General features: G+C 47.6%; 1 protein-coding gene across 1 annotated transcript in view; it reads left to right on the top strand.

Annotated features, from left to right (window-relative positions):
• ror1 (receptor tyrosine kinase-like orphan receptor 1) overlaps window positions 1-19,205 on the top strand; it is a 288,092-nt gene that overhangs the window by 155,306 nt on the left and 113,581 nt on the right. Inside the window, exon 2 of the mRNA XM_036978628.2 lies at window positions 9,038-9,094. Within this exon, the coding sequence (XP_036834523.2) occupies window positions 9,038-9,094 (57 nt within the window). The remainder of the gene's footprint in view (window positions 1-9,037; window positions 9,095-19,205) is intronic.

Below are 19,205 nucleotides of genomic sequence, written 5' to 3'. Positions count from 1 at the left end.
TCCAAACATGTATCACATGCCCCTCCAAACATGTCTCACGCCCCTCCAAACATGTCTCACGCCCCTCCAAACATGTCTCACGCCCCTGAAAACATGTCTCACGCCCCTGAAAACATGTCTCACGCCCCTCCAAACATGTCTCACGCCCCTCCAAACATGTCTCACGCCCCTGAAAACATGTCTCACGCCCCTGAAAACATGTCTCACGCCCCTCCAAACATGTCTCACGCCCCTGAAAACATGTCTCACACCCCTGAAAACATGTCTCACACCCCTGAAAACATGTCTCACGCCCCTGAAAACATGTCTCACACCCCTGAAAACATGTCTCACGCCCCTCCAAACATGTCTCACGCCCCTGAAAACATGTCTCACACCCCTGAAAACATGTCTAGTGTTCCAGAGAAGTGTTTAGACTCTCCTGCAGGGAACCATGCAGCGCAGAGAGAAAAGACATGGAGAGGGGAAATATGGAATATTCCAATATAACACCGGATCAACAGTACAGATCCTCCCCAACTTCTAATTTGAAAAACTGATAGCCAGTTAAGATGTTGGTTTGTTATTTTTCTTGGCTATTATGGGATACCCCTCAATCCAATAGTTATGTTCTTCAGCAAATATGAGGGAAGGGAAATCTAGGATCCCTTAATGATAATGTAGGAGAGCTGATTCATCAACCACACACACTCACGCACGCACACACACGCACGTTCACACACGCGCACTTACACATACACACACTGCATAAAGGACATCCCACAGACTTCAGTTCAACATCGAGTTTTGATTTCCATTGGTTGAGTTGTCAATTAATGGGAATTCAACGTGAAATTTACAAAACATTTCACCAAGTCATTGGATTTAGGTTAAAACCCCCCGAAATGCACTTATGTGGATGACTTCTTGCAAATCCAATCAGTCTCCCCACATTGATTCAACGTCATTACATAGACTTTTTGGATTTAAATTATGTGGAAACAACATTGTTTCAACCAGTTTTTGCCCAGTGGGATGAGACCCAAATCATACGATAATATTAGGCGCATCCGCCGCTCAAATTGAACATTTTGGATTTTATTGTATTCCTCTATTCCGCCCTTGGCCGGCTCTCTGTCTGGCCGGAGTTTAAGTCACCTCTGTTCCACTTGTTACCACATCACATGTGGTGCTTTCACAGTTGAGCTGCGTAAAATCTGAAGAAAATATTTTTATAGAATAAGCTCAAGTCGCTTTGTGATTTTATTATCATTATGTAAATACAGCTGGAGGGATCAGACACGAAGAGAGATCACATGACGTGATGCTCTGATGTGAGGTGGTAGCCTGTTTGAAGAGAGATCACATGACGTGATGCTCTGATGTGAGGTGGTAGCCTGTTTGAAGAGAGATCACATGACGTGATGCTCTGATGTGAGGTGGTAGCCTGTTTGAAGAGAGATCACATGACGTGATGCTCTGATGTGAGGTGGTAGCCTGTTTGAAGAGAGATCACATGACGCGATGCTCTGATGTGAGGTGGTAGCCTGTTTGAAGAGAGATCACATGACGCGATGCTCTGATGTGAGGTGGTAGCCTGTTTGAAGAGAGATCACATGACGCGATGCTCTGATGTGAGGTGGTAGCCTGTTTGAAGAGAGATCACATGACGCGATGCTCTGATGTGAGGTGGTAGCCTGTTTGAAGAGAGATCTGGATGACGCGATGCTCTGATGTGAGGTGGTAGCCTGTTTGAAGAGAGATCACATGACGCGATGCTCTGATGTGAGGTGGTAGCCTGTTTGAAGAGAGATCACTGCTGCAGAGTCCAAGAGGAAGCTTAACTAACATATCTTTCATATCTCTCACATCATCCAAATCCAAATGTGCTACAATTGCAGTTTATTTCACCGTATTCAATCACTACAATATATCATTGTTTCTTCTTCCAGCACACATCAAATCCACTGAGAAAAAAAGGAATGCACATCTATTAACTTTTCCTTATCGTTTCCCTAATTTAATCAATCTGATTCCAGAAGTCTGTGTGTGCGTGTGTGTGTGCTTGCGTGTGTGTACTGTATGTGTGTGTATGCTTCTGTGTGCGTGCATACCTGTTTGAGTGTGTGCGCCATGTTTGTATGTGAGTCATATATTCATGTCGAGGTCGTGTGCGTATGTGTACGTAGCTCCTGCTCTACAATGCCAACCCTGCAGTAACAACAGAACCACAGAACCAGAGTCAGCTGTTTCCTTTGTTTCCTGACCGGACATTCTTTTCTGTTTCATCTCTGCAGACCCAGGACCAGCCACTGTGACCAGCTCTAACCAGGCCCTATTTTTAGGCCTTCATTAACAAATGGCTCTAATAAAAGCAACCCTTTGTTGCTGGGAAACATTAGAATGCTAATCTCCAAATTACCCTGCAATTTCCCAGATATTCCTTGATTGTGTAATGACGGGGTTCGGGTTGGGTTAGCTTGCAGATGTGAGCAGGGAAAACAGGGCCTCTCATCTGTGTTGATATTCCCCGGGACCAACTGACCGGACGGGATAGTTCTTGAAACAGAATCCTCTATAGTACACCTAACTACCCCCTCTCCTCTTTCTTCCATCTTATCTCCTTTCTTCTCCTCTCTCCATGTCCACTTCCTCTGCAGGGTCCTCACCGGGCTCCACTTCCTCTGTAGGGTCCTCACCTGGCTCCACTTCCTCTGTAGGGTCCTCACCTGGCTCCACTTCCTCTGTAGGGTCCTCACCTGACTCCGCTTTCTCTGCAGGGTCCTCACCTGGCTCCACTTCCTCTGTAGGGTCCTCACCTGGCTCCACTTCCTCTGTAGGGTCCTCACCCGGCTCCACTTCCTCTGTAGGGTCCTCACCTGGCTCCACTTCCTCTGTAGGGTCCTCATCTGGCTCCACTTCCTATAGGGTCCTCACCTGGCTCCACTTCCTTTGTAGGGTCCTCACCTGACTCCACTTCCTCTGTAGGGTCCTCACCTGGCTCCACTTCCTCTGTAGGGTCCTCATCTGGCTCCACTTCCTCTGTAGGGTCCTCACCTGGCTCCACTTCCTCTGTAGGGTCCTCACCTGGCTCCACTTCCTCTGTAGGGTCCTCACCTGACTCCGCTTTCTCTGCAGGGTCCTCACCTGGCTCCACTTCCTCTGTAGGGTCCTCACCTGGCTCCACTTCCTCTGTAGGGTCCTCACCTGGCTTCACTTCCTCTGTAGGGTCCTCATCTGGCTCCACTTCCTCTATAGGGTCCTCACCTGGCTCCACTTCCTCTGTAGTGTCCTCACCTGACTCCACTTCCTCTGTAGGGTCCTCACATGGCTCCACTTCCTCTGTAGGGTCCTCACCTGGCTCCACTTCCTCTGTAGGGTCCTCACCTGGCCCCACTTCCTCTGTAGGGTCCTCACCTGGCTCCACTTCCTCTGTAGGGTCCTCACCTGGCTCCACTTCCTCTGTAGGGTCCTCACCTGACTCCACTTCCTCTGTAGGGTCCTCACCTGGCTCCATTTCCTCTGTAGGGTCCTCACCTGGCTCCATTTCCTCTGTAGGGTGTTCACCTGGCCCCACTTCCTCTGTAGGGTCCTCATCTGGCTCCACTTCCTCTGTAGGGTCCTCACCTGGCTCCACTTCCTCTGTAGGGTCCTCACCTGGCTCCACTTCCTCTGTAGGGTCCTCACCTGACTCCGCTTTCTCTGCAGGGTCCTCACCTGGCTCCACTTCCTCTGTAGGGTCCTCACCTGGCTCCACTTCCTCTGTAGGGTCCTCACCTGGCTCCACTTCCTCTGTAGGGTCCTCATCTGGCTCCACTTCCTCTATAGGGTCCTCACCTGGCTCCACTTCCTCTGTAGTGTCCTCACCTGACTCCACTTCCTCTGTAGGGTCCTCACATGGCTCCACTTCCTCTGTAGGGTCCTCACCTGGCTCCACTTCCTCTGTAGGGTCCTCACCTGGCCCCACTTCCTCTGTAGGGTCCTCACCTGGCTCCACTTCCTCTGTAGGGTCCTCACCTGGCTCCACTTCCTCTGTAGGGTCCTCACCTGACTCCACTTCCTCTGTAGGGTCCTCACCTGGCTCCATTTCCTCTGTAGGGTCCTCACCTGGCTCCATTTCCTCTGTAGGGTGTTCACCTGGCTCCACTTCCTCTGTAGGGTCCTCACCTGGCTCCACTTCCTCTGTAGGGTCCTCACCTGGCTCCACTTCCTCTGTAAGGTCCTCACCAGGCTCCACTTCCTCTGTAGGGTCCTCACCTGGCTCCACTTCCTTTGTAAGGTCCTCACCAGGCTCCGCTTTCTCTGCAGGGTCCCCACCTGACTCCACCTCCTCTGTAAGGTCCTCACATGGATCCACTTCCTCTGTAGGGTCCTCACCTGACTCCACTTCCTCTGTAGGGTCCTCACCTGGCTCAATTTCCTCTGTAGGGTCCTCACCTGGCTCAATTTCCTCTTTAGGGTGTTCACCTGGCTCCACTTCCTCTGTAGGGTCCTCACCTGGCTCCACTTCCTCTGTAGGGTCCTCACCTGGCTCCACTTCCTCTGTAAGGTCCTCACCAGGCTCCACTTCCTCTGTAAGGTCCTCACCAGGCTCCACTTCCTCTGTAGGGTCCTCACCTGGCTCCACTTCCTCTGTAAGGTCCTCACCAGGCTCCGCTTTCTCTGCAGGGTCCCCACCTGACTCCACCTCCTCTGTAAGGTCCTCACATGGATCCACTTCCTCTGTAGGGTCCTCACCTGACTCCACTTCCTCTGTAGGGTCCTCACCGGGCTCTACTTCCTCTGTAGTGTCCCCACCTGACTCCACTTCCTCTGTAGGGTCCTCAAATGACTCCACTTCCTCTTTATGGTCCTCAACTGGCTCCACTTCCTCTATAGGGTCCTCAGCTGGCTCCACTTCCTCTGTAGGGTCTTCACCTTCCTCCGCTTCCTCTGTAAGGTCCTCACATGGCTCCACTTCATTTGTAGGGTCCTCACCTGGCTCTATTTCCTCTGTAGGGTCCTCAACTAGCCACTTCCTCTATAGGGTCCTCACCTGGCTCCACTTCCTCTGTAGGGTCCTCACCTGGCTCCACTTCCTCTGTAGGGTCCTCACCTGGCTCCACTTACTCTGTAGGGTCCTCACCTGGCTCCACTTCCTCTGTAGGGTCCTCACCTGGCTCCACTTCCTCTGTAGGGTCCTCAACTGACTCCACTTCCCCTGTAGGGTCCTCACCTGGCTCCACTTCCTCTGTAGGGTCCTCACCTGGCTCCACTTCCTCTGTAGGGTCCTCAACGGGCTCTACTTCCTCTGTAGTGTCCCCACCTGACTCCACTTCCTCTGTAGGGTCCTCAACTGACTCCACTTCCTCTTTATGGTCCTCAACTGGCTCCACTTCCTCTATAGGGTCCTCAGCTGGCTCCACTTCCTCTGTAGGGTCTTCACCTTCCTCCGCTTCTTCTGTAAGGTCCTCACCTGGCTCCACTTCCTCTGTAGGGTCCTCACCTGGCTCCACTTCCTCTGTAGGGTCCTCACCTGGCTCCACTTCCTCTGTAGGGTCCTCAACTGACTCCACTTCCTCTGTAGGGTCCTCACCTGGCTCCACTTCCTCTGTAGGGTCCTCACCTGGCTCCACTTCCTCTGTAGGGTCCTCACCGGGCTCTACTTCCTCTGTAGGGTCCTCAACTGACTCCACTTCCTCTTTATGGTCCTCAACTGGCTCCACTTCCTCTATAGGGTCCTCAGCTGGCTCCACTTCCTCTGTAGGGTCTTCACCTTCCTCCGCTTCCTCTGTAAGGTCCTCACATGGCTCCACTTCATTTGTAGGGTCCTCACCTGGCTCTATTTCCTCTGTAGGGTCCTCAACTAGCCACTTCCTCTATAGGGTCCTCACCTGGCTCCACTTCCTCTGTAGGGTCCTTACCTGGCTCCACTTCCTCTGTAGGGTCCTCACCTGGCTCCACTTACTCTGTAGGGTCCTCACCTTGCTCCACTTCCTCTGTAGGGTCCTCAACTGACTCCACTTCCTCTGTAGGGTCCTCACCTGGCTCCACTTCCTCTGTAGGGTCCTCACCTGGCTCCACTTCCTCTGTAGGGTCCTCTCCTGGCTCCACTTCAATGGCTTCATTGTGTTAGGAGAGCCAGCGGGCCGTCACACTTCTCTCTCCTATTTCCTTTTTTCCCTCTCCTTTCTTCTCTCCTCTCTCCCATTTCCACCTCCTGTGTTTTTCTTACTATGATTACATCATAAAAACTAGGCTACGTTATAGCTCATGAGACTGTTTGTAGTTTAGATTGAGGTCTCAGCCACAGCCAGGAAATATAACCCTCCCTAGAGTTCCACAGCCTAGAGTAAATAGAACCCTCCCTAGAGTTCCACAGCCTAGAGGAAATAGAACCCTCCCTAGCCTAGAGTTCCACAGCCTAGAGGAAATAGAACCCTCCCTAGAGTTCCACAGCCTAGAGGAAATAGAACCCTCTCTAGAGTTCCACAGCCACATTCAGCAGTGTCATCATCAACATCACCCACAAGTATGAATCAGTGTGCCAAAACATTCCACCAACACTAATTGTTATGTTATGAAATACACTTGATTATAATACCAGCATGTTGTTTACAGCCATGTTAATGTAAGAGCAGAGCCTCATCAGCCTGCCTGTCTGGCTGCCACAGTGACAGGTGCAGCTGGCCTACACCATTCAGCCTCATTAACCCAGGCTAGATTCCTGACACTACTCTGAGCTGCACCGCGCTCGTTACTCCCTCCCAACACGCCACGCGTTGAACCGCAGATTATCACCCAATTAACACCTCCCAGTCCATTCCACCACAGCTCTCACAGGTCCTCTAGTCTACTACTGCCTCACTCTTTGCTACGCCCCTCTCACTGCCATGGCCTTCTCACTGCCACGGCCCTCTTACTGCCACGCCCCTCTTACTGCCATGGCCTTCTCACTGCCATGGCCTTCTCACTGCCACGGCCCTCTTACTGCCACGCCCCTCTTACTGCCACGCCCCTCTCACTGCCATGCTCCTCTTACTGCCACACCCCTCTTACTGCCATGCTCCTCTCACTGCCACGCCCCTCTCACTGCCACGCCCCTCTTACTGCCATGCTCCTCTTACTGCCATGCTCCTCTTACTGCCATGCTCCTCTTAATGCCACGCCCCTCTCACTGCCATGCCCCTCTTACTGCCACACCCCTCTTACTGCCATGCTCCTCTTACTGCCACGCCCCTCTCACTGCCATGGCCCTCTCACTGCCATGGCCCTCTCACTGCCACGCCCCTCTCACTGCCACGCCCCTCTCACTGCCGTGGCCTTCTCACTGCCGTGGCCTTCTCACTGCCACGGCCCTCTCACTGCCATGGCCCTCTTACTGCCACGCACCTCTCACTGCTATGGCCCTCTCACTGCCACGCCCCTCTCACTGCCACGCCCCTCTCACTGCCATGGCTCTCACTGCCACGCTCCTCTCACTGCCATGGCCCTCTCACTGCCATGGCCCTCTCACTGCCACGCCCCTCTCACTGCCACGGCCCTCTCACTGCCACGGCCCTCTCACTGCCACGCACCTCTCACTGCCACGGCCCTCTCACAGCCATGGCCCTCTCACTGCCACGCCCCTCTTACTGCCATGGCCCTCTCACTGCCACACCCCTCTGACTGCCATGGCCCTCTTACTGCCATGGCCCTCTCACTGCCATGGCCCTCTTACTGCCACGCCCCTCTTACTGCCACGCCCCTCTCACCACAGCTCTCACAGGTCCTCTAGTCTACTACTGCCTCACTCTCTGCTACGCCCCTCTTACTGCCACGCCACTCTTACTGCCACAGCCCTATCACTGCCACGCCCCTCTCACTGCCATTGCCCTCTCACTGCCACGCCCCTCTCACTGCCATGGCTATCACTGCCACGCCCCTCTCACTGCCACGGCCCTCTCACTGCCATGGCCCTCTCACTGCCACGCCCCTCTCACTGCCACGGCCCTCTCACTGCCACGGCCCTCTCACTGCCACGCACCTCTCACCGCCACGGCCCTCTCACAGCCACGGCCCTCTCACTGCCACGCCCCTCTTACTGCCATGGCCCTCTCACTGCCACGCCCCTCTCACTGCCATGGCCCTCTTACTGCCATGGCCCTCTCACTGCCATGGCCCTCTTACTGCCACAGCTCTCTCACTGCCACGCCCCTCTCACTGCCACGCCCCTCTCACTGCCATGACACTTTGGGTCAGTTTGAAAGGTTCCGGTGAGCAGGGGTGGGGGGTGGCTCCAGTAAGGCTACCTACAGTAGAGCCTACGTCTGTGACAGAGAAGGCCCATGTCTGTCTGTCTCTCTGTCTGTCAGCACTCTGTCCATTCGTAATGTTAAACAAGCACAGCAACCTGCAGAGAGGCTGTGGGAGCCTGCCCCATTAAACACACTCACTCAGGCATTGCTGTGCATGGGAACTAGCTACTTCACAGAGAGACACAGAGAGAAGGAGAAAACGAGAGAGAGAGAAGAACTTGGACAGAGAGAATCAGAGAGATACAGGTTGTGAATTTGTTGACAGAGTCTCACCAGTCGGTCAGAGGGAGACTCATTATAATAGTTTCTACCCCTACACAGCTCCAGCCTCCAACTGTGTTGCGTGCAGAGATATTAGATTGGACAGATGTGAATAGTTCCTTCTGCCTGTCTCATCTCTGGTTATGAAACAGAGGTTGCATCACAAATGGCACCCTATTCCCTATACACAGTAGCGCACTACTTTTGAAAAGGGCCCTGGTCAAAAGTAGTGCACTATGTAGGGAAAATAGTGCCATTTAGGATGCAGGCAGAGAGGAGAGCTGCTGTGGTCAGGTATTAATAACTCCATGATGTTACCTGTCTGATACTACTGCCCTCAGGTCTTCAGTAATAACATCATCGTCATTATTATTATTATTATTACTCATAGATGAACTGTCATTACTCATTTGATATTTTCTTCTTAAATGTAAAACCCCACTTTTCTCCCTGTCAATGTGTATGTCTTGATGGTGGCACAACCCAGTAAGAGTGATGTCTCCTCTGTCTCCTATCTTCAGGGTCTGATTTCCCCCACGACCCCAGTGTTGTGGCCCCCTCCACTTGGAACAGCTCAGGTGAGAGATAACATGTCTAACAGACAGCAAACACAATGATGTACACACAAACACAATGATGTACACACAAACACAATGATGTACACACAAACACAATGATGTACACACAAACACACAAACACAATGATGTACTCACAAACACAATGGTGTACACACAAACACAATGATGTACACACAAACACAATAATGTACACACAAACACAATGGTGTACACACAAACACAATGGTGTACACACAAACACAATGATGTACACACAAACACAATGATGTACACACAAACACAATGATGTACACACAAACACAATGATGTACACACAAACACAATGATGTACTCACAAACACACAATGGTGTACACACAAACACAATGATGTACACACAAACACAATGATGTACACACAAACACGATGTACACACAAAAACACAATGGTGTACACACAAACGCAATGATGTACACACAAACACAATGGTGTACACACAAACACAATGGTGTACACACAAACACAATGATGTACACACAAACACAATGATGTACTCACAAACACACAATGGTGTACACACAAACACAATGATGTACACACAAACACAATGATGTACACAAATACACAATGGTGTACACACAAACACAATGATGTACACACAAACACAATGATGTACACACAAACACTATGATGTACACACAAAAACACAATGGTGTACACACAAACACAATGGTGTACACACAAACACAATAATGTACACACAAACACACAATGATGTACACACAAACACAATGATGTACACACAAACATAATGATGTGCACACAAACACAATGATGTACACACAAACACAATGATGTACACACAAAAACACAATGGTGTACACACAAACACAATGATGTACACACAAACACAATGGTGTACACACAGACACAAAATGAAGTACACAAAAAACTATGACACACACACACAGTGGTGTACACAGACAGACAGACAGACAGACAGTTAAAACAAACAAACAAAGATAAACCTTTTAGAAGGGTACCGTTGTGACCTCCCAGATAGAGATGTGCTTGGGATTAAGAAGAACCAGTGGGTGGACTTGTTACTGTGTTGACCATAAGACCAACCAATGGGTGGACTTGTTACTGTGATGACGATAAGACCAACCAATAGGTGGATTTGTTACTGTGATGACGATAAGACCAACCAATGGGTGGATTTGTTACTGTGATGACGATAAGACCAACCAATAGGTGGATTTGTTACTGTGATGACGATAAGACCAACCAATAGGTGGATTTGTTACTGTGATGACGATAAGACCAACCAATAGGTGGATTTGTTACTGTGATGACGATAAGACCAACCAATGGGTGGACTTGTTACGGCATTAGCTGTGATGCTGATTATTTGGCCAGTTATGTCAATGTTGTACTCCATACACTCTGGCCCAGGACCAACAACACTGGAATCCTGTGTTGTTTGTTTATGTATATCAGCTGTTCAACTCCACTATTCCTTCAACACAGAGGCTAAGATTGTATTCATGCCACTGCAGAAGGAGTCCTGTACTGTTTGTATCTCAGCATCCCTCCACTCCACTATTTTTAGCCTACAACACAGTGGCTAGCTAGCTAACATATGTCTCTGTTATCTGATGGAAGGATGCTGATTGGCCAGTGTTGTGTCTAGAGGCAGGGTTGGTTTTGATTCGTCGAGCACACAGCATTCAGGTCCTATGAAAGCAGCCGGGTCTCTCTGCATGCTCCACTGGAACAATGTCATCATTGTGAAATAGATTCATATTGTGGTTGTCTGATGTTAGTTTACAGCTACATAAACCTGAGATTACTTCCTGGGGTTTTCCAATAGACTGAGTGTACCAAACAACATTATGAACACCTGCTCTTTCCATGACATAGACTGACCAGGTGAGTCCAGGTGAAAGCTATGATCCCTTATTGATGTCACCTGTTCAATCCAATCAAATCGCTTTAGATGAAGGGGAGGAAACACGTTATAGAAGGATGTTTAAGCCTTGAGATAATTGAGACATGGATTGTGTATGTGTGTCATTCAGAGGTTGAACTGGCAAGACAAAAGATTGAAGTGCCTTTGAACGGGACATGGTAGTAGGTATCAGGTGCACCGTTTTGTGTCAAGAACTGCAACGCTGCTGGATTTTTCACGCTCAACAGTTTCCCGTGTGTGTCAAGAATGGTTCACCACTCAAAAGACAACTTGACACAACTGTGGAAACACTTTGGAGTCAACATGGACCAGCATCCCTATGGAATGCTTTCGACACCTTGTAGAGTCCATGCCCCGACAAGGCTGTTCTGAGCAACTAAATATTAGGAAGGTGTTCTTAATGTTTTGTACACTCAGTGTATATATTTATGTATGTCACTGGGTTTTCCACACCTTGTAGTGAGGCGGAGTTGGCAGGCGATAGACTGTACAGTACAGTATGACACTGGTGTGGTGAGGAAGACAGATATTATAACAGCTCTGTATCACCCACACGGTTACAGTTACGCAATAAGGGGGTGTGGTATATGGCCAATATACCACGGCTAAGGGCTGTTTTTGCACGAGGCAACGCTGAGTGCCTGGATACAGCCATTAGCCATGGTATATTAGCCATATACCAGGAACCCCCGAGGTACCTTATTGCTATTATAAACTGGTTACCAACATAATTAGAGCAGTAAAAATACATGTTTTGTCATATCTGTCGTATATGGTCTGATATACCATGGCTGTCAGCCAATCAGCATTCAGGGCTCGAACCACCCAGTTTATAACATGGAATATTATAGTGAGAGTACAAAGAGATTGTAAACTTAGTGTGCTTCTAATGTGTTTGGCTGATCTTGATTGTATGAGTTTCAATCATAGCTTACACACACACACACACACACACACACACACACTCTCTCTTAGCAGCTCTTTTGCTTATAATATGGATTCAGAGCTTCACCTTTGCCAGAGCTGGCTACAGTGGAGTGCAGGGCCAGGCAGCTCGGCATCACTCCCATGTTATGTTAGCTGTGCTCCAGGTCAGGTTTCTAGTCTGTCTACTGCTGTGTGGGCCAGGCAAGCAGAATTTATATGGCAGTATTAGACTGTATTAACCAATGACTCACTAACAGTAGCACACACAGAGGTAGGATGCTTCTGAAGCAGGGGGATTTGGGTGGGTTTGACATGTGTCTGTGTGAGTGTACGTGTGTGTGTGTGTGTGTGTGTGTGTGTGTGTGTGTGTGTGTGTGTGTGTGTGTGTGTGTGTGTGTGTGTGTGTGTGTGTGTGTGTGTGTGTGTGTGTGTGTGTGTGTGTGTGTGTGTGTTAGAACTAGCAGTGGGTCTGGGGCTGATTAGGTGTTTTATTCCTGTGGAGAGAAGCACCTCGGAATAAATCTTCTGCACCCTTTCATTTCCAGCTGGGTAATTTCCCCCCTCTCAGACACGGGTCCAAACAACGCCACAGTAATAAAGAGAGTGGTGATGATGGGAACAATTTAGCAATCTGGTGATATTAAAGAAACGTCATGAACCAGGCTAGGTTTTGGTTTCAGAGGGATTGGGTTGCCAATCACTACAACACTCCACACAAGACAATTAGGGGAAGAATGGGCTTGTTGTACAAACATTGGCAGGACATCGCTTTCCTCCTCTCTCCTCCTCTCTCCTCTTTTCCAGCTCTATTATCTATAATTAAGGCAGTCAGGGGAGTGTGCAGACAGACCCTTCCAAAAGTAATTTTCCCCTCAGCCTCTTCAGCCAATCAGAGTGTGGTATACTGGGATGTGACATTTTGTGACCTTTGTCATGGTCCCAAACATTTTGCCTCATGGGAAGGAGTGAGTTTACAGGCAGGCAGACAGACAGACAGACAGACAAACAGACAGACAGACAGGTTTACACACACACACACACACACACACACACACACACACTCACACACACACAAACTGTCATCTCAGGAGTGTGTGCTTAGACAGCTCTCTATATGGTGCCTGACTGTGAGAGATCTTGACCTCTGAAGAGGAGAGTGGTGGAGTGCTCATCCTATCAAACGTGTTCAGATATGAGTCACACGTCACTGGCAGACGAGGTACCACTACACATAGCATAGCCCTGGCACATAGACACCGGACTAGCGCCACGGTTAGCCTAGCATCGCAGCCATGTAGTTTTGTCTGGTCACAGTTGTAAGGAAACGTAAATGCTAGAGCTATAGTCTCATGTTATATTTATTTAGTCCGCTATGAGAGTTATGATTTGTTATACTGTGTTGGGATCAAATGAATGCAGACTCTTTCTCTGCTGTACAGGTCAGGTCAGACAAAGTCTGTTTGTGCAGTCAGTGACTTCTCTCAGAATGCTACAGTAAATGGCTGGAGGCAGCCATACGTATGGAGGCAGCCATACGGAGCACTGCAACTCTCAGAGGCAGTTAAAAACATGCATGGAGAAACAATCCAAACCCCTCTATCATAAACAGTTTGAAATATTTGTTCACTGTTTTGTAAATACATTATTTTGAGCTATAAAGCACATGTTGTCATCATATTCTCCATCTCTCTCTCTCTCTCTCTCTCTCTCTCTCTCTCTCTCTCTCTCTCTCTCTTTATTTTAACCCTTATTTTACCAGGTAAGTTGACTGAGAACACATTGCCATTTACAGCAACGACCTGGGGAATAGTGACAGGGGAAAGGAGGGGTGATGAATGTGCCAATTGGAAGCTGGGGGTGATTAGGTGGCCATGATGGTATGAGAGCCAGATTGGGAATTTATCCAGGACACCGGGGTTAACACCCCTACTCTTACGATAAGTGCCATGGGATCTTTAGTAACCACAGTGAGTCAGGACACCCGTTTAAAGACCCCCCCGAAAGACGGCACCCATCACAGGGCAATGTCCCCAATCATTTTTTAGACCAATGGAAATGTGCCTCCTACTGGCCCTCCACTGACATTGGTTGTTTCTTTTATGCCTTTTTGAAACAGTTTTATGGGAATTAAAAAATATTAACTACATGACCAAAAGTATGTGGATACATGCTCATCAAACATCTCATTCCATGATTATGGGCATTAATATGGAGTTGGTCCCCCCTTTGCTGCTATAACAGCCTCCACTTTGCTGGGAAGGCTTCCCACTAGATGTTGGAACATTGCTGGGGGGACTTTCTTCCATTCACCCACTAGAGCATTAGTGAGGTCGGGCACTGATGTTGGGCGATGAGGCCTGGTTCACAGTCGGCATGCCAATTCATCCCAAAGGTTTTCGATGGGGTTGAGGTCAGGGCTCTGTGCAGGCCAGTCAAGTTCTTCCACACTGATCTCGTCAAACCTTTTCTACATAGTCCTCACTTTGTGCGGACAGTGAGGCTATATGTCAGTGAACGTATGGCAGAAAGTGAGGCTAAATCTCAGTGACCATATGGCAGACAGTGAAGCTATATCTCAGTGACCGTATGGCAGACAGTGAAGCTATATCTCAGTGACCGAATGGCAGACAGTGAAGCTATATCTCAGTGACCGTATGGCAGACAGTGAAGCTATATCTCAGTGACCGTATGGCAGACAGTGAAGCAAATCTCAGTGACCGTATGGCAGACAGTGAAGCTATATCTCAGTGACCGTATGGCACACATTGAGGATAAATAGGGCAACTGAGGCTGTGTCCTGATTCTCCAAACTTCTCTCAAAGTGTGCACTTGCACACTCCCCATCAGTGGTGTAAGCTTTAGCTGGAGGGAGTTTCCACAATTGTTAAATCCAAGATGGGGCGTGTGTAAGTGTACACTTTGAGAGAAGGGTGGATAATTGAGATGTAGACTTTCTCTCTTTTCATCAACCAGCTCATATGATCACACCACTTTCTGTCCTCGGCTGACACGAGGTCTGTAGACACACTCTGGTCCATTCCACATGTGTGTGTTTCAGCCTGGCAGCTGAGGACCATGTGGCCAGTGGCCCCTATTGGCCTCCTCAGGCCCCTTGTTCAGTCAGAGGTGATTCATAGCTCCCATCCCCTCTACCCAACGCAGGTTAGAAAGTTAATAAGCAAGGTTTTATGTCTCTCTGACATATGTCCTTACATATGACTTACTGTCATTACAACCCTCCTGTCATTACAACCCTCCTGATTATTACTGTCATTACAACCCTCCTGATTATTACTGTCATTACAACCCTCCTGATTATCACTGTCATTACAACCCTCCTGATTATTACTGTCATTACAACCCTCCTGATTATTACTGTCATTACAACCCTCCTGATTATTACTGTCATTACAACCCTCCTGATTATCACTGTCTGTACAACCCTCCTGATTATTACTGTTATTACAACCCTCCTGATTATTACTGTCAGTACAACCCTCCTGATTATCACTGTCATTACAACCCTCCTGATTATTACTGTCATTACAACCCTCCTGATTATCACTGTCAGTACAACCCTCCTGATTATTACTGTCAGTACAACCCTCCTGATTATTACTGTCATTACAACCCTCCTGATTATTACTGTTATTACAACCCTCCTGATTATTACTGTCATTACAACCCTCCTGATTATCACTGTCAGTACAACCCTCCTGATTATTACTGTCAGTACAACCCTCCTGATTATTACTGTCATTACAACCCTCCTGATTATTACTGTCAGTACAACCCTCCTGATTATTACTGTCATTACAACCCTCCTGATTATTACTGTCAGTACAACCCTCCTGATTATAACTGTCAGTACAACCCTCCTGATTATTACTGTCAGTACAACCCTCCTGATTATAACTGTGAGTGCAACCCTCCTGATTATAACTGTCAGTACAACCCTCCTGATTATCACTGTCAGTACAACCCTCCTGATTATTACTGTCATTACAACCCTCCTGATTATTACTGTTATTACAACCCTCCTGATTATTACTGTTATTACAACCCTCCTGATTATTACTGTTATTACAACCCTCCTGATTATTACTGTCATTACAACCCTCCTGATTATAACTGTCAGTACAACCCTCCTGATTATTACTGTCATTACAACCCTCCTGATTATTACTGTCATTACAACCCTCCTGATTATAACTGTTATTACAACCCTCCTGATTATTACTGTTATTACAACCCTCCTGATTATTACTGTCAGTACAACCCTCCTGATTATTAATGTCATTACAACCCTCCTGATTATTACTGTTATTACAACCCTCCTGATTATTACTGTCATTACAACCCTCCTGATTATTACTGTTATTACAACCCTCCTGATTATTACTGTCAGTACAACCCTCCTGATTATTACTGTCAGTACAACCCTCCTGATTATTACTGTCAGTACAACCCTCCTGATTATTACTGTCATTACAACCCTCCTGATTATTACTGTCAGTACAACCCTCCTGATTATTACTGTCAGTACAACCCTCCTGATTATTACTGTCAGTACAACCCTCCTGATTATAACTGTCAGTACAACCCTCCTGATTATTACTGTCAGTACAACCCTCTTGATTATAACTGTCAGTACAACCCTCCTGATTATAACTGTCAGTACAACCCTCCTGATTATTACTGTCATTGCAACCCTCCTGATTATTACTGTCAGTACAACCCTCCTGATTATTACTGTTATTACAACCCTCCTGATTATTACTGTTATTGCAACCCTCCTGATTATTACTGTCAGTACAACCCTCCTGATTATAACTGTCAGTACAACCCTCCTGATTATTACTGTCAGTACAACCCTCCTGATTATAACTGTCAGTACAACCCTCCTGATTATAACTGTCAAAACAGCCCTCCTGATTATTACTGTCAGTACAACCCTCCTGTTTATAAACACTCCTATCGGTCAGCATGGCCCTCCTGTTTATAAACACTCCTATCGGTCAGCATGGCTCTCCTGTTTATAAACACTCCTATCGGTCAGCATGGCCCTCCTGTTTATAAACACTCCTATCGGTCAGCATGGCCCTCCTGTTTATAAACACTACTATCAGCATGGCCCTCCTGTTTATAAACACTACTATCAGTCAGCATGGCCCTCCTGTTTATAAACACTCCTATCGGTCAGCATGGCTCTCCTGTTTATAAACACTCCTATCGGTCAGCATGGCCCTCCTGTTTATAAACACTCTTATCGGTCAGCATGGCCCTCCTGTTTATAAACACTACTATCAGCATGGCCCTCCTGTTTATAAACACTCCTATCGGTCAGCACGGCTCTCCTGTTTATAAACACTCCTATCGGTCAGCACGGCCCTCCTGTTTATAAACACTCCTATCGGTCAGCATGGCCCTCCTGTTTATAAACACTACTATCGGTCAGCACGGCTCTCCTGTTTATAAACACTACTATCAGTCAGCACGGCCCTCCTGTTTATAAACACTACTATCGGTCAGCACGGCTCTCCTGTTTATAAACACTCCTATCGGTCAGCACGGCCCTCCTGTTTATAAACACTCCTATCGGTCAGCACAGCCCTCCTGTTTATAAACACTCCTATCGGTTAGCACAGCCCTCCTGTTTATAAACACTCCTATCGGTCAGCATGGCCCTCCTGTTTATAAACACTACTATCAGTCAGCATGGCCCTCCTGTTTATAAACACTACTATCGGTCAGCATGGCTCTCCTGTTTATAAACACTCCTATCAGTCAGCATGGCCCTCCTGTTTATAAACACTACTATCAGTCAGCATGGCCCTCCTGTTTATAAACACTACTATCGGTCAGCATGGCTCTCCTGTTTATAAACACTCCTATCTGTCAGCACGGCCCTCCTGTTTATAAACACTACTATCAGTCAGCATGGCTCTCCTGTTTATAAACACTCCTATCAGTCAGCATGGCCCTCCTCTTTATAAACACTACTATCAGTCAGCATGGCCCTCCTGTTTATAAACACTCCTATCAGTCAGCATGGCCCTCCTGTTTATAAACACTACTATCAGTCAGCATGGCCCTCCTGTTTATAAACACTACTATCGGTCAGCATGGCTCTCCTGTTTATAAACACTCCTATCAGTCAGCATGGCCCTCCTGTTTATAAACACTCCTATCGGTCAGCATGGCCCTCCTGTTTATAAACACTACTATCGGTCAGCATGGCCCTCCTGTTTATAAACACTACTATCAGTCAGCATGGCTCTCCTGTTTATAAACACTCCTATCAGTCAGCATGGCCTTCCTGTTTAGAAATGATAAAAATGATACAAATATTGTGATATGATATTTTGGCCATATCACTCAGCCCTAGAAGAATCTGACCCTGACACACACTCATACATTCACAATCTTGTTAACAAACTATAGTTTTGGCAAGTTGGTTAGGACATCTACTTTGTGCATGACACAAGTAATTTTCCAACAATTGTTTACAGACAGATTATTTCACTGTATCACAATTCCAGTGGGTCAGAAGTTTACATACACTAAGTTGAGTGTGCCTTGAAACAGCTTGGAAAATTCCAGAAAATGATGTCATGGCTTTAGAAGCTTCTGATAGGATAATTGTCACGGCTGTTGAAGGAGGAGGACCAAGATGCAGCGTCGTGAGCGTACATATTCTTTATTTATATGACGCCGACAAAAACAATAAACACTACAAAACAAACCGTGAAGCTAAAGGCTATGTGCCCTAAACAAAGTCAACTTCCCACAAAGAAAGGAGGGAAAAAGGGCTACCTAAGTATGGTTCCCAATCAGAGACAACGATAGACAGCTGTCCCTTATTGAGAACCATAACCGGCCAAAATATAGAAATACAAAATCACACCCTGACCAAACCAAATAGAGACACAAAAAGGCTCTTTAAGGTCAGGGCGTGACAATAATTGACATGATTTGAGTCAATTGGAGGTGTACCTGTGGATGTATTTCAAGGCCTACCTTCAAACTCAGTGCCTCTTTGCTTGACATCAAGGAAAAATCTAAAGAAATCAACCAAGACCTCAGAAAAAACATTAGCCCTCCACAAGTCTGGTTCATCCTTGGGAGCAATTTCCAAACGCCTGAAGGTACCACGTTCATCTGTACAAACAATAGTACGTAAGTATAAACACCATGGGACCACGCAGCCGTCATACTGCTCAGGAAGGAGAC

This window comes from Oncorhynchus mykiss, chromosome 5 (genome assembly GCF_057628025.1).
Source record: "Oncorhynchus mykiss isolate SJ-2025 chromosome 5, ASM5762802v1, whole genome shotgun sequence".
NCBI classification, from domain to species: Eukaryota; Metazoa; Chordata; class Actinopteri; order Salmoniformes; family Salmonidae; genus Oncorhynchus; species Oncorhynchus mykiss.
Note: the sequence above shows the minus strand (reverse complement) of the source record. Positions and strands in the feature narration are given on the sequence as shown.